This window comes from Geotrypetes seraphini, chromosome 5 (genome assembly GCF_902459505.1).
Source record: "Geotrypetes seraphini chromosome 5, aGeoSer1.1, whole genome shotgun sequence".
In the NCBI taxonomy this organism is placed as follows: domain Eukaryota; kingdom Metazoa; phylum Chordata; class Amphibia; order Gymnophiona; family Dermophiidae; genus Geotrypetes; species Geotrypetes seraphini.
The window spans coordinates 79,964,917-79,981,031 of record NC_047088.1 but is presented as its reverse complement, the minus strand read 5'-3'; the positions used below and the strand labels follow the sequence as shown (position 1 = coordinate 79,981,031).

Here is a 16,115-nt window from a genome sequence, read left to right as displayed (position 1 = left end):
GGCTTACCTTTAAGAGCCTCATTTTACAGCCCTAAATTCAAAGTTAAGGTGCCTTTATTTTCTGAATATGGGCACCTGAACTTAGGGTTACCATATGATTCCAGAAAAAGAACATTGGCAGGGCACACTAATGTGCGTAGAGTTTATAATCTTATAATCTACATATGTTCTTTTGCAGTCTAGGTATAAGCATTTACACTCATTGTATAGATGGTAAGTGTGGCACCTGCAAAGTAGGTGCCATCTAGACCAATGTTTCTCAACTCGGTCCTGAAGTACTCCCTTGCCAGTCAGGTTTTCAGGATATCCATATTGAATTTGCATACACTGCCTCCATTATATGCAAATTTATTTCATGCATATTCATTATGGGTATCTTGAAAACAAGACTGGCAAGGGGGCACTGATCCAGCAGAGGCATTGTTTATGTTCTTATAAAAGGGGATAGAGGGGTATAGATAGAGGATTACTGCACAGGTCCTGGACCTGTTGGGCCGCCCTCACATGAGCGGACTGCTGGGCACGATGGACCTCAGGTCTGACCCAGCAGAGGCATTGCTTATGTTCTTATGTTCACTCCAGGACCAAGTTGAGAAACACTGATCTAGACTACTGCAATGCTCTACAGTATACCAAGGCATTTGACAAAATGAAATCTAGTGCCTCCAATTACTTCATAACACCGCAATAAAATTGATCACAGAAGCTAGAAAATTTGATCATGTAACTCCGCTCCTTAAATCTGCACACTGGCTCCCTGGATTGGAAGTAAAACCCAGAAGTCTCAAGTAGCCATATTGTAACTCATATGCTCTCAGCCCTTTCTGGATATTGGCTTTCACTTGATAACATAACTAGCTTCATTTTCCCAGTCCAATAAATGAAAAAGGACCTCCTAGGAATCAGAGACATCTCTGGCATGCATGGAAGTACAATATCTCCCAGCACCAAGAACTAAAATCACCTGCTAAGGAGCCACTGGACTTCTGCTTCTGAAGCTTGTCTTTCTCCTTCTTGGGCTTTGGAATAATTCGTAACTTCAAGCTCCCCTTCTGACCACTCCTGGTGTTCTCCTGGAACCCGAGAAAAGAGATCTGGGGATCAAGGATTATTCCAGCTTATAGATCAATGGAGCATTCTGCACCAAGCAAACCAGAAATGATGTGCCTTAACTAACTACAAAGGAAGATTCCAATACTACATCAGTTGGTAGGGTGATAAGAATGGATATGCAACAGGAATGGCATGATGGGATTTGAAATATGGCATGGGTTGCTTGATAGAGCTGAAGTGCGGCATGGGTTGCAAAATGGGATTGGAGGTGTGGGGATAGTTTGAAAGGACAGAAAGTGTGATAACGGTGGTGTGATGGAACTGGCAAAGTAGCAAGGGTAGTACAAGAGACATTAAAGAAAAATTGAAGAGCAGAAAATGTGAGAACAGTAACAGGAGCACTCAGAGGAAGAGAACAAGAGAAATAGAGAGAAAAGTGCAGCTGGAGAGGTGGAAGTCAGAGCAGGGGCTGAAGGTTAGTAAGCATAGGGACAGCAATAGCAGCAGAGCAAGAGAAGAAGGAGATTCAAAGAGCATCAACTTATGAGCCTGAATGAACACCAAGGAAAGGCAATCACTTTCCATGTCGATTTCTAGCTACCAGCGCTGAACAGTTGAGCAGGTTGAATGTATCATGCCAACAGTGGCTTAGCGAGGGTAGGAAGTGCCCAGGGCAGTGGCGCTTCCTACCCTCGTTCCTTCCCCACCCCCCACGCCACACTTGCGCTGGCGTTGGCTTTCCTTCTGATGTCACTTCCTGGCTCTACGACCCGGAAGTGACTTCAGAGGGGAGCCAGGCTAGTGTGAGCGGCAGGCTGGAGAAGTTGATCGCGCTGGCAAAAATTTAAAGAGGTTGAGGTGGGGGAAGGGAGGGCGTGAGCATGGCAGGGTGGAGAGGTGCCGGTGTCAATGCCCCCACCAAGACAGTGCCTGGGGTGGTCCATCCCCTCTCCCCCCTTATTACACCGCTAGATGCCAAGTTTCTGAACATGGTCCCCAGACCCACCTCCTCAGACGAATTGATAATATGCACCATCCAATGGTAATCAGCCACTTTCTGCAGGTTGTGGTTCACTGTGTTGAGCAAGCACTGTAATCCCTCCTCCTCCTGTAGGGAGTCCAACTGCTGGGAGCAAAAAGAGAGAGAGCCTTCGCTGTGACAGAGCTGATCAATAGCAGATCTGCAAACTGCAGGTCAAAGAGCAATGTATGGGGGTGGGGGAGGATACTGCCAACCTTATCAAAATCATCTGCTTGGTGTTATTGCAGATAACATAACAGATCAGACTACTGATGTGCCATGCTACATAGAAGAAATACTGCCTGCCTAGCTGTGTGCAAGTATGGAGCAGGACACAGCTATAGACCTCTGTGTTCATCTAGTCTGTATTTTGCCTTCCCTGTTGTAATATCATATCTGACAATCTCCAGTGTAACCCTTGCTTTTCCCTGCTAAAACTGTATAGGAGTAATTCTATGTGTGTGGCCTCCTTTTAGGTGCATAATGAGATCCTATTGAGTAATGACATCTGAATGCCCAGATTTCATTATAGGAATCCAGGTTTGGTTATGCTTCAGTAAACAAAACTTCCCTTGGATCACTCTCTGCTTGCCCTCACCCCCACCCCCCCACCACTGCAAAAGCAAGACCTCCTGGGTAAGTCCTTGGGAGAGAGCAGGTCCCGCTGGGCGGGCCACCTGCCTGACCCCAAACAACAACTTCTCTGCTCTCCTACCACCTGAAGGCCTCCCCAGGCCTACCTTTAAATGCCCTGGTGGTCTAGTAGCTTCTTCTGGTCAACAGTGATCCCCAGTCGTTCTTGCCCCTGCCAGTTCCTCAGCCAAAATGGCTGCTGGAACTTGCTACAGGATGTCATGGCAGCCGATTTGTGACTGGGACCAGAATGAGCAGAAGCAATTCACAGTTGCTGCTGCCCATGCCCAATCACACAGAATTCAGCACTTGGTGCTATTCTCTAAAGAGTGCTTATCCTATAGAATAACGTTGAATGCAAATTTTTATTAGCATCTAGTTTTAAATGCCATTTATAGAATTTCCCCCCTTCAGTATTTGGAGCCTAGTCTATTAAGAAAAGTTTCAAGTTTATTTAACTTTTGATATACCGCCCATCATGTAGCATCTGGGCGGTGTACATGTAAACAAATTAAATGGATAGAAGAAAGGGAGAGACACGTCAGAAAGGTAGAAATAGCAAACAGAGAATAGAAGAAGGCTGGGCATAGACATAGGCAAACATTGGTAGGGCACATTAATGTGCGTAGATTTTATAATCTTATAATCTACATGTGCTCTTTTCCAGTCTAGGTTTAAGCATTTACACCCATTTTATGGATCGTAAGTGCTGCACCTGCAAAGTAGGTGCCATCTAGACTACTGCAATGCTCTATACCAAGGCATTTGACAAAATGAAATCCAGCACCTCCAATTACTTGAAAATAAAATAGATCAGAGAAGCTAAAAAATTCATGTAACTCCGCTCCTTAAATCTGTGATACATAGCCTGACCTATAAGACCTTACTATTGGTATTCAAAACTCACCAATTACGGTCCCTGCTATATCTCGACCAACTGTTGGTTCCATATTTACCATCTCATACTCTTTTCTCCCTACAACAAAACCTACTTATTGTTCCTACTGCAAGACAAAACGTATGAATCCATTCAAAGCAGCATTTTCTGTTACAGGTCCCTCTCTGTGGAATGCCCTCCCCTCCTATATCTATCTGGAATCCTCATTGGATAAATTTAAATCTGCTCTTAAGATTTACCTATATTACATTACATTACATTGGTGTCTTCTATTCCGCCAATAACTTTCAGTTCTACGTGGTTTACAACAAGAGTTGGCATTGGCATTTCCAGGGAGAATACATGGTTAATAGATGTAGTATGTGTTGGGATCTTTGGAGGGTTGATCAGATTTAGTTAGATCATTTGACAAATTTCTTGAATAGTTGTAGTTGGGCATCATAGTCAGCAGATTGGAGAGGTGGCTGTCTAGTTTTGCTGCTCTGGTGGATAATAGTCTGTCGTATATTTTTTGCTTTGAATACCTTTGATTGGGGGTGGGTAAAGTGTGCATGAGTTCTCCTTGTTCTGGATGTGTTTTTCCTGATTAAAATGGCAGTTGCTCAGATAGCTTGGTCCTATACAAAGATGCCTTTTGATTGATGACCCTTTCTCGTCTTTGTCCCTTCCTCCACCCTTCTCCAGGTAGGGCAACCGAGACAAAAGTTTGTAGTACTTCCATCTCATAATCTTTCCTTTCCCTGTCCTATCATTTAATGGAGTACCCTCTTTATCCTATAGCCAGTGGAGCTCTTTTCTCTTTTTTAAACTGCCTCTCAGTGCTGCCACCATAAAGCAGTTTACATGTTAAAATATAGTTTGAAAAGAACTCCAATTTATCAGATAGGACAGGAGAAATAGTAATAGAAAACAGGGGTAATTCAGAGAAATATCTGGAAGAAGAAATAGGAGAGAGGAATTCATGGCAGACACGCTGTCACTCCCAGCCCAAACACTGAGAATTTAAACTTCCTATTAAAAGCAGCCACAAAAAAATTGAGTCTTTAAACCTGTTTTGAATTTCACAACAGAGTTCGGCCTTAAGAGCTAAAGGTAAAGAGTTCCACAATGCTGGTACTAGATAAAAGAAGGCCGAAAGCCTAGCTGAATCTAGGTATGCTTTGGACAATGATGGTAAAGTAAGAAGTAGTTCAGATGAGGAACGGAGATAGCAGACTAGATGATATGGGACCACGAATGAAGCGAGGTATGGAGGAGAGCCGATGTGGAGGGCCTTATAAGCAAGTAAAAGTATCTTATTCTTGAATCGGTACTGAATTGGAAGCCACTAGTGTTGATACAGCAAAGGTGACCCATAATCATGTTTCCTAGCTCCACAAAAGAGCATAATAGCCATATTTTGGACTGACTGGAAATGACTTCAGAAGACCTGTATAGACTACATTACAGTAGTCCAAGCATGAGGCCACAGTAGCACATAAGATGGTTTCACGATTCAAAACATGTAGAAAATCCTATACAACCCTAAACTGACAGAGCACATAGAAATACTGTTTGTAAAATTTCTAGAGAATTTAATTGATTGATGATCACTCTGTCATTCTCTGGGATTGTCCAGTTTTCTGTTTTTGTGAACCGTATCGATCCGTGAGGTTTTGCGGTCCAAAAATGTAATATAATGTAATGAGATATGCTGGTTAAACGAACGCTGTTTATCTAGGATAATTCCTAAATATCTAAATGAGTCCACCAAAGCATACCTAAGGTGAGCCTAGATGCATAGGTGACAGTGATGGTACTATGGAATTCCCTGTCAACTACATCACAGTTGACTAAGTGGGATTGAGAACTAAATGGTTTTGCTGAAGCGGTATAGAAATTACAGATAGACAATGATTAAGTAGTGGAAGGTCTAGTGAAAGATGATCAGCCTGATGTACTAGGTGGATATCTGTGTAATAATACATACTGACTTCACATTCCTGAATCAGAAGGCATAATGGGCTAATGTAAATATTGAATAATAATGGTGGGACCCCAGAAGGTGTTTCTTAGACTCAGCAGATTGTGTCACAACAGAAAAAGTCTGTCTTGGAGAAAGGAAGTAAACCAGTGAAAAACGGCACCTTTTATGCTGATGTCAGAGAGTCTACTCAAAAGAAAAGTGTGATCAATAAATCAAAAGCTGCTGTGAAATCTAATGAGACAGCTAGAATTATGTTAATACTTTCAAACGCAATATGAACTTCATTCAGTAATGCAGTTATAATTGTTTATGTGCTGTGAGCAGCCCGAAAGCCAGATTGCTATGGATATAACATGGTCACTTCACAGAATTATAGCAGTTGTTTATAAGTTTCCTTCTTCAGGACCTTGGATAAAAATGTTAAATTTGAGAATGGACTGGACTATTTAATGTTTATACACCATTTTGATTTTGTTGTGAAAGGTATATCAAAAGCTAAATAAATAGAAACAGAAACACTTGCAATGTGGGGGCACCATCATATCTTGAGGCATACTTAAAGAATACTTGTGTGGCTGGAAAATGTTCATTTACACATGTATGTTATCTACATATGAAAAAAGCAAAGAGGAACTGGAGAAAATTAATCAAAACAATAAACCAATAGCCTCCAGTATAAGCGCTGGGAGAAATACTCAAAACTTAACCCACATATGTCTTATGCATTAAATTCAGTTCAGTAAATATACACTTATTGGGGTAAAATTGCCTCAGAAGCTACAGAACAATTGGTGCTCCAGGTTATGAAGGGGAGCTTAAATAGCTCATTAGCTGCCCTCCAACATTCTATCATAGGCAAAAAATAACCCCGTTGAAGTGGCTTAAACATTAAAGTAATTAGATGTAATTCAAAAAAAGTGCAAGCACCACTCTAGAGTCAGCATAAAAACTTCATAGCATGATGCAGGCACTAGTGGAATCTCCTCACAAAAATAGCCGACGAAGGCCAACGTTTCATGATTAAAAAATCATTTCATCAGGGCTCTTCAGTGAACCAATTTTTCTGCAGCTTCTGAGGCTATTTTTCCCCAGTAAGTGTATATTCACTGAACTGAATTGAATGCATAAGACATATATGGGTTAAGTTTTGAGTATTTCTCCCAGCGCTTATACTGGAGGCTATTGGTTTATTGTTTTGTTATCTACATATGCGCATAAATGACTAGAATACCAGCATTTACATACATTCTTTTTGACTAAAACTAGGTGGCTCCTTCTGGAATTACCCTCAATTTTGTCCATAACAGATCCTTTAAGTCAGTCAATCTCCTCCACCAGTTGGCCTGAACATCTCCATGAGAAATCTATCGTTATCTCTGCTGTCCATAACTTGCAATCTACATGACTCACGCTTGTAAAGAACAGGTCAAGGCAATTATCAGTGCCACTTTACAAATTATACCTGTGGCACTGCTTGAGATATCTTTTACATTTAATTGATTTTTGCTCCATGCGGCAAGTGTCCGTGCTCAGTGACATGGGCTACTGTAACTGCATTTAGTTGGGTTTTGCCCAAATTTATTTTGAGGGTACTACACATCAGAGCTGTAGAAAGCCTTGTGCAGGGGGTGTGGCCACACAGGGTGCAAGAGAGGAAGGGACACCAAAATAATGCTCTATCCATTGCCTCCCCTACTTGGCTGTGGTGCTCTGAGTAGTGTTAGTAGTCCTGATTTGGGACACTCATATTGCAGGTTGTTCAGAGCTCTGCCATGTCTTAGAATAGACTCGAGCTTATTGATATTCAGTAAGCAATTAAAGGCCAAACCTTCTTGCAGATACTGGCTAATTTGCTGTTTTACATTTAAAATTATATTATGGACAATTGTTTCTAATATCATGTAGCAGTGAAACGTTTATTGTTTTCATTCTGAAATTTTTTAGTTTTCTTTGGAATTTTAAAAATTTTAAACTTCTTTATGTTTGTTCTGTGTGTGAGTGTTTAACTTGATTGTGCTCAAGTTGCAATCTCAATTTTATTATGAGGCAGGCTACAAATGCAGTAAGTAAATAAAATTAATACAGGGTGCCCAGAAAAACACTCCTTGATTTTAAATGGTTACAAAATCAAAACTTATTGGAATATGTTTATAAATAAGATGACAGCAAATACAAGTCCCAAAAAGCACGGCTAGCAAGATCTTACACAATCGCTTGTACTTTCGCCCTTGTATGCTGCAATTGGTGCAGGAGTTACAACCTTCAGACAATGCATTGCGACAAAATGACCAGGTGTTCCTCAAGTGGCCCCCGAGATCACCGGACATTACTGTTTGTGACTTTTTCCTCTGGGGGTACATACCTCCACTACCCGCAACTATGGATGATCTGTAAGAATGCATCACTGAAGCTATAAACGCGATCATAAAAATTGCCGCCGCTGGGTCAGACCAGTGGTCCATCGTGCCCAGCAGTCCGCTCACGCAGCGGCCCTCTGGTCAAAGACCAGTGCCCTAACTGAGACTAGTCCTACCTGAATACATTCCGGTTCAGCAGGAACTTATCTAACTTTGTCTTGAATCCCTGGAGGGTGTTTTCCCCTATGACAGACTCCGGAAGAGCATTCCAGTTTTCTACCACTCTCTGGGTGAAGAAGAACTTCCTTACGTTCGTACGGAATCTATCCCCTTTCAATTTTAGAGAGTGCTCTCTCGTTCTCCCTACCTTGGAGAGGGTGAACAACCTGTCCTTATCTACTAAGTCTATTCCCTTCAGTACCTTGAATGTTTCAATTATGTCCCCTCTGCTCGAGGGAGAAGAGGCCCAGTTTCTCTAATCTTTCACTGTACAGCAAGTCCTTCAGCCCCTTAACCATTTTAGTCGCTCTTCTCTGGACCCTTTCGAGCAGTACCGTGTCCTTTTTCATGTACGGTGACCAGTGCTGGATGCAGTACTCCAGGTGAGGGCGCACCATGGCCCGGTACAGCGACATGATAACCTTCTCTGATCTATTTGTGATCCCCTTCTATATCATTCCTAGCATTCTGTTCGCCCTTTTCACCGCCACCGCACATTGCATGGACGACTTCATCGACTTATTGATCAGAACTCCTAAGTCTCTTTCCTGGGAGGTCTCTCCAAGTACCGCCCCGGACATCCTGTATTCGTGCATGAGATTTTTGTTACCAACATGCATTACTTTACACTTATCCACGTTGAACCTCATCTGCCATGTTGATGCCCATTCCTTGAGCCTGATTATGTCACGTTGGAGATCTTCGCAATCCTACTCTGAATAATTTTGTATCGTCTGCAAATTTAATCACCTCACTCTTCGTACCTATGTCCAGATCGTTTATAAAGATGTTGAAGAGCCCTGCAGCACCCCACTGGTGATGCTCTTCCAGCCCGAGTATTGTCCATTTACCCACACTCTCTGTTTCCTATGCTCCAGCCAGTTTTTAATCCAAGTGAGTATTTCACCCTCGATTCTATGGTTCGCGGGTGAAATACTCACGTGGATTAAAAACTGGCTGTAGCATAGGAAACAGAGAGTACATACCTCCACTACCCGCAACTATGGATGATCTGCAAGAATGCATCACTGAAGCTATAAACGTGATCATGCCAGATGTGCTTCGGAGAGTCTGGTCCGAGCTCGATTATCGCATCGATGTTTGCCGAGTAACAGGTGCACATCGAGTGTATGTAATCAACAGATACCATATGAAACTGTATGAGTTGATGAAACTGTAGCCTCAAAGATGAAAGAATATTCCAATAAATTTTGGTTTTGTAACCATTTAAACTCAAGGAGTGTTTTTGTGGGCACCCTGTATTAACATATTACAAATGGAGCCTGTGTAAAGCCAAAACCTTTTCACGGAAGACTGCTGACAACCCATTCTATTACTCAGTAAAAAGGAACTCTCATGAGATTTGTCCCTACATGGTAGGATAAAGAGCGCAATCTATCCCACCTATAATTAACAGCTATGCTCACCTGTTTTCCTTCCAGAAATGCTCTTGTTTCCGTGCACAGTGCCTTCACACTGAGTGACAAATCCACCGCAGTATTCCTGCTCAGACCCTAGGGCAGTAAAACCGAGAACATGTAATAAGAAAGAGGAGAGAGAACCTCTTCCAATTCACTCATGGCAACAATTACAAATAAGAAACTGGATTCTGAAAATCCAATGTGTTACTGATAATGGTCATTATCATCTCTTTAAACAAAAAGATAATGACTATAGGAGCATGATAAATTTTCTATTTGTGTGTTTACAAATTCCTCACATCTTTCTTTACAGCAAAGGTTCCCAATGAATTCTTGGGACACACTCAGCCACTCTAGTTTCAGGGTATCTATAATGAATATTCATGAGATAGGTCTGCATGCACTGATTCCACTGTATGCAGATCTGTCTCATAACTATCCTGAAATCCAAACTGGCTGGATGTGTTTCGAAGACTGGGTTGAGAACTACTGCCTTACAGCCATCCTGTGCGAATGACACCAGTTTTCAGAAAATTCAGGGCTGGTTTAACCATCAGGCAGACTAGGTATTTCCTGAGGGTGGCAGCAGACAGCAGCTGCACACAAAGCAAAACAAAGCTTCAGACACCACAGTAAAAAATACTATGGTGGGAGCGATTTTTCTTTTACTAACAGTGCTCAGCACAATAGCATGCAAATTATATTCGTGCTATTCATGCAGAGCATCACCAGTAAAAGGGGGAGGAACTGTGCCTGGTGCTTGCTCAGAAGAGCAATCACTAACACAGCTCCTCCTGCTGCCTGCCTGTCAAAAAAAACAACTCAAAAAAGAGCCCCGCTCTCTCTGCCTGCCGGTTCAGCTGATTGGGGCAGGGGAATCCACAATTAGTTGAACTGGCAGGACTCCGCAGAGCCGCCCATTGTCCTGATCAGCTGAACAGCCTTTTTTAAAATGGGTGCAGCTGTTATTCGTGTGTTACACATGCACAACAGCTGCGCCCATTAAAAAAAAAAAAAAAGAAGGGTCCTAGGTTTCTATTCATCTATAGAAGCCCATCTGTGTATCATACTATTTGTCTACTGAAGAAATTGTAATTATCGTCAAGGTGACATTTTTACAACGCACAAACTTTTGTCATTCTATTGTGTTACCAGTGACAGCTACAACTGTGTTACCAGTGACAGCTACAACTGTTTTTAATAATTTTGTCAATTAATAAAATTGGTTGCATCTCAGGTGCCTAGGGTCCCATCCCTGAGCCAATCAGGGCATCCCAGGATGTGTTGGAAAAGAGAAGGAATGGTATTTTGAAGAGGCGGGCCCAGAGGCAGAAGGGAGTGGGCATCCCTCCGGACTTTTGTCGGAATAAGATGAGGGATCATCAGCATGGGAGGTCCTGGACCTGTGGCAGGAAGGAGCAGATATCTCTCCTGCCAATTTATTTTTTAAGTACAGGGGGTTGGGGGGGGGGGGGAGAGAAACCGGCATTGTGGGGTTGGCCACTAGATTACCAAGCTTTGGTTTTGAGTTCGGGGAGGAGGGGGGCATTTTTTTTTTTGTGGTGGTTCTGAGCTGCTGTCTTATTTTCCAGTCACTGCCTGAGCCAATCAGAGTCTAACTTTCCTTTTGGCTCTCCAATACTCATCGTCAGCAGTGATTCCCAAATGCTACCTTGCCACTGGACCTAGCCTCTTCTCTCTCCTTTGGTCCACCTTTCTGATGTACTTCCTGTTTCCTCAGAGGCGAGCTGCAGTAAAGAGTAGAGGCCGGGATGGCACAGGGAAGAGTGTGGGAATCGCTGCCACTTACAACTCTTGGAAATCCAAAAGGAAGGTTAGACTTGGGGAAAGGAGTTGAGGATAGAAGGAGAGAGATTCCAGACTGCAGCCATCTGGGGGGATGAGGTGGGGGGTAAGCAAATAAAAAAGGTGCTGGTACACTGTGCCAACGTGTATCGGCACAATAAAAGCCCTGGTTCTGAGAGTCACATTAACTCAAAAAACCATCAGTGAGTACTTGTATATGGAGGGGTAGGCAACCTCAAACTGCCTGTTTACCTGGACAAATGACATTTCAAGACTTCCTGTGTGTGTCTGTATGTGCATATATGAAATGAAGTTTAATATCTACAAATATGATGGCCATTTATGTATTTTTTTTAGATCATTAAGGGAGGGCAGTGTTGGAGTGAACATGATTATTCAGTATAATTATCAACATCTCATGAGGGTACAAGGCTAAAGATTTGCCTAATACTCTTACAGTGACCCTGGCAGAGATGAGCCCAAAAACCAAGACTATGGCCCTAATTCTATAAACGGCTCCTAGCGGCTAGGTGCTGTTTGGCGCAGTTGTCAAATCAACCGCTAAGTGCTGTTTGTAAAATCACTCAAAGCAGCGACTTAGGTGCCAGTAGGGGGGGGTCATAACATTAGGTGTTGGTATATTAGGCCAAGGTTTTCTTGGCCTAATTTACTGGTACTTAACATTGACGCCTACTGGGTTCTAAGGCAATCACGCCCAAACTCTATCCCTAACCATGCCTACTTTTCAGGTAGGTGCCTCGGTGTAGACATTTTCATGGCACCTACCGAGATCGGTGCTTACCCGAAAATTAATTTTTAAAAATGTTTTTTTAATTGGTTTTTTTTAATGGTGCTGTTCAATAAATAGTGTTGATTGGACCAATTAAAAAATTAAACCCCCTTTTACTAAGCTGCAGTAGAGGTTTCTACTGTGTCCCAGAGCACTAAATGTTCCAATTCTGCTCTAAAGTACGTAGAATTCCTATGAGTGTTGGAGCATTTAGTGCTTCAGGCTATGATAGAAATCTCTACCATGGCTTACTAAAAGGGGAGGGGGGAAAGTTAGGCATCTAGATCGGCTAGCCACACCAAGCTAGGCGCCTAATGGTAGGCACTCTTTATAGAATCAGGATCCAAAAGCACAACCCATAAACATGCTAATTACCATCAAGCACTGCTGGCTGCCCAATATCAAACTAAAAAACTTCTCTCACCCCCCCCCCCAAAAAAAAAAAAGAAAGAGATGAAAAATGAGAAACTCCCTCATGCAATATTTTCATCTCATCTCAAAGAATCCCCTGATTGTGTCTTCAAGGGCCTGATGCTAGCATTCAAATCCTTGTACCACATGGCTCCGGGCTACATGACGACCAAGCTTCCTTTGTATGTGCCGAACAGGTCCCTTCGATTCCAAGTTGAAATACATCTCGATACACCCCCAGACCGTGCCCTTCAAGCCAAACAACGTTCCTACTCCCACTTCATATGGAGCCACTGGAATCGACTGCCCCTGCAAATTAGATCCCTTGAAGGACTCCTTAACTTTAGGAAAGCAATAAAAACATATCTGTTCACCTAACTCCCCTGCTCACGACCGAGAGATTACTAAGATATGTATATTGATACAAGATCCTCGATATGTGTTGCAGTAGGATAAAAACTTGTATTAAGAAATCTTGCACTGTAACTATGACTAATGGCTCATAGACGAACCCACCCAGACAATCGCGCGCAGGATGTCAGCGCGCTGGATTTCAGCACTATTTTAAAGCGCTGTGAAGGGATGTGTGTGGGGGAACCCCACCACTTTAGTTAGAAATGTTACCACTCCCGTTGGGGGGGAACCCCCCCATTACAGAGGAAACAGCCTTTTCCCCTGTTTTTTAGGGAAAAATTACTGTTTGCTCTGTAATGGGGTGGTTCCCCCAATCCCCCAACGGGAATGGCAACATTTCTAAGTAAGTGGAGGGTTCCCCCCAAACCCCCTCAGAGTGCTTTAAAATAGTGTTGAAATCCAGCGCACTGACATCCTAAGTGCGATTATCTGGGCGGATTTGTCCGCACACGATTGTCTCGTGCGCTTTTGACTGGACACCATGACTAATTTAATCTGTAAACTGTATATTATGGATATTGGTATTAGTTCCCTAGTATGTGTCGAGTTAGGATAAAAATTTGTATCTGAAAAAAATTGTACTGTAACTATGGCAAATTGTTAACTGTATATTGTGTATGTTGACCTGTAACCTGTTCTGGGCTCTTTGGAGAGAATGGGTTATAAAACAAATTAATTAAATAAATAAATAAATGTAATTGACATGTCAGAGTAAGAATACTGTTTGTGATATAAACTGCTAATGGTTTGGTGCTCTGGTCCTTGGCACATTTTCATGTGACACTGTCTAATTTGGTTGAGCTCCCGATGACACCTCTGCTGGTTCTTACCTCAGGGCAGTTGTTGGATTTGTTGGGAAAGGCTTCATTCAGCGCCAGGGAGCTGCTATTAACCACATGGGCCAGCTCTTGCTCTATGGTCTTATGTGTCTTGGCAGCCTCATGGATTCTGTAGCATGACAAAGAAAGAGGTTCATGACATGGCTCATTTCCCCAACTTTGTCCCTATCTTGTTCTTTGCCTTTTATGTACCTGAAGATGATTGTGGAAGTAGAGAGGTGACTGCTATATGTGATGAAAATTGAGAAGATTGTTATGTATTGTATTAGGATGTATTGTTATGTGTGTTATTTTTTTTTTTTTTTTTTAATTTTATTTATTGAATTTTTCAATTTTTACAATGTTTGAAATTCAAGTGATATAATTAATTACTATATATCATTGTATCTATCATTAATACAACTTAATTTATAAACAGTATATATTATATATAATCAAAAGTTATACATCCCTCCCCTTTTTCCAATTAATGATTCTAAAAATTATACATGTCCCTCCCCTTTTCTATATAAGTATTATAATTGTGCTAAGAAATCTAATCATTAGAATAATTAGTCAATGGTTGCCAAATTTTATTGAAATTATGAATGTTCCCGTGTTGTAATGCTATTACTTTTTCCATTTTGTATATATGACAGACAGAGTTCCACCAGAACGTATAATTTAATTTGGTATAGTCTTTCCAATTCTGAGTTATTTGTTGCATGGCGACTCCTGTCAATATTAATAGTAGTTTATTATTGTTTACTGAGATCGGACTCTGAGTTCTCATTGCAGTTCCAAATAATACAGTGTCATATGAGAGTCCTACATGATTTTCTAGTAATTTGTTAATTTGGGGCCAAATCATATTCCAAAAGGCATTTACACAGGGACAAAAAAAAATTAGATGATCTAACGTCCCTATTTCTATTTTACAATGCCAGCATCTATTGGATCTAGTATTATCTATCTTTTGCAAGCGCGTAGGGGTCCATAACACTCTATGTAATAAAAACATCCATGTTTGACTCATAGATGCTGACTTTGTAGATCTTAATCTCCAGGACCAAAATCGTGGCCATTGAGACGCAGAAATTGTCTGTCCAATCTCAATACTCCAAATATCCCTAAGACCAGTTTTCTTTTTTTTATTTAAAAATCCATATATCAATTTGTACCATTTTGCGGCTTGGTGACCCAAGAAATCCGCCTGGAAACATAAAACCTGCAGACTATATTGAGTATTAAGATTTTTCCATTCAGGGAACCCTACCTGAATGGCCTGCTTCAATTGCATCCATTTAAAATATTGTGATTTATTTAAGCCAAATTTATTTTGCAATTGTGAAAAACTAAGCAGTGAACCTTCTGAAATGACATCATTTAATGTTCGTATACCTGCACTTATCCATTGTTTCCAGACGATCTTAAATCCGCCAATTTTGATCCTGGAGTTTACCCAAATAGATTGATTTAGTGATTTACAAATTGGATCTGGTGATAGGTTATTTATATATCTTAATGTTTTCCAAGTGTCTAATAATATTCTGTTTTCTTTGTATCTTCTGGGCATTGTTATACTAATTAAATGATCTAAATGTAATGGGAACAGGAGCCGCCATTCTAAATATAGCCAATCTGGTACATTCTCCATGAGATCTGGGAGGATCCAATACATACCCTGTCTTAGAATATAGGCTTGATGGTACCTATAAAAATTTGGAAAATTTACCCCTCCCTCCATAATTGGTCTTTGTAAAGATACTAAAGCAATTCTGGGTCTTTTCCCAAACCAAACAAATTTTGTAATAATATTGTTTAATTTTTTATAAAAGGACCCCTGAAAAAATATTGGTATCATACTCATTTGATAACAAACTACAGGCAATATCATCATTTTAATTGTTTGAATTCTTCCCCACCATGAAAGATGTAAAGGATTCCATTGTTCACACATTTCTGTAATTTTTTTCAATAAAAGTTTTTCATTTTCTTTGACTGTATCATCAATTGTATTTTTGATCATAATTCCTAAATATTTTAATCCTTCCTCTTTCCAAATAAATGAATATGAATCAAATAATCCTTTGGTGCAGTGAACATTAATTGGAAGAATTTCTGATTTACTCCAATTAATTTTATATCCAGAGAATTTTCCAAATTCCTCTAGAAGATTAAGTAAATTTGGAATAGTAATCCCCGGTTCTCTCAAATATAATAAGATATCATCTGCATATGCAGAAAGTTTATATTCCCAGTAAGAAAATGGGATTCCCCTTATCTCCTTAGTTTGATTAATTGCAAT

General features: G+C 41.0%; 1 protein-coding gene across 2 annotated transcripts in view; it reads right to left on the bottom strand.

Moving 5' to 3' along the window:
* Positions 1 to 16,115, bottom strand: part of DGKK (diacylglycerol kinase kappa) — a 420,961-nt gene that overhangs the window by 14,994 nt on the left and 389,852 nt on the right. For both annotated transcript variants that reach the window (XM_033946472.1, XM_033946473.1), the window contains 4 exons: positions 13,820 to 13,937; positions 9,575 to 9,661; positions 2,060 to 2,179; positions 965 to 1,073 (listed from right to left, as the gene is read on the bottom strand). In XM_033946472.1, coding sequence (XP_033802363.1) covers positions 965 to 1,073; positions 2,060 to 2,179; positions 9,575 to 9,661; positions 13,820 to 13,937 — 434 coding nt within the window. The remainder of the gene's footprint in view (positions 1 to 964; positions 1,074 to 2,059; positions 2,180 to 9,574; positions 9,662 to 13,819; positions 13,938 to 16,115) is intronic.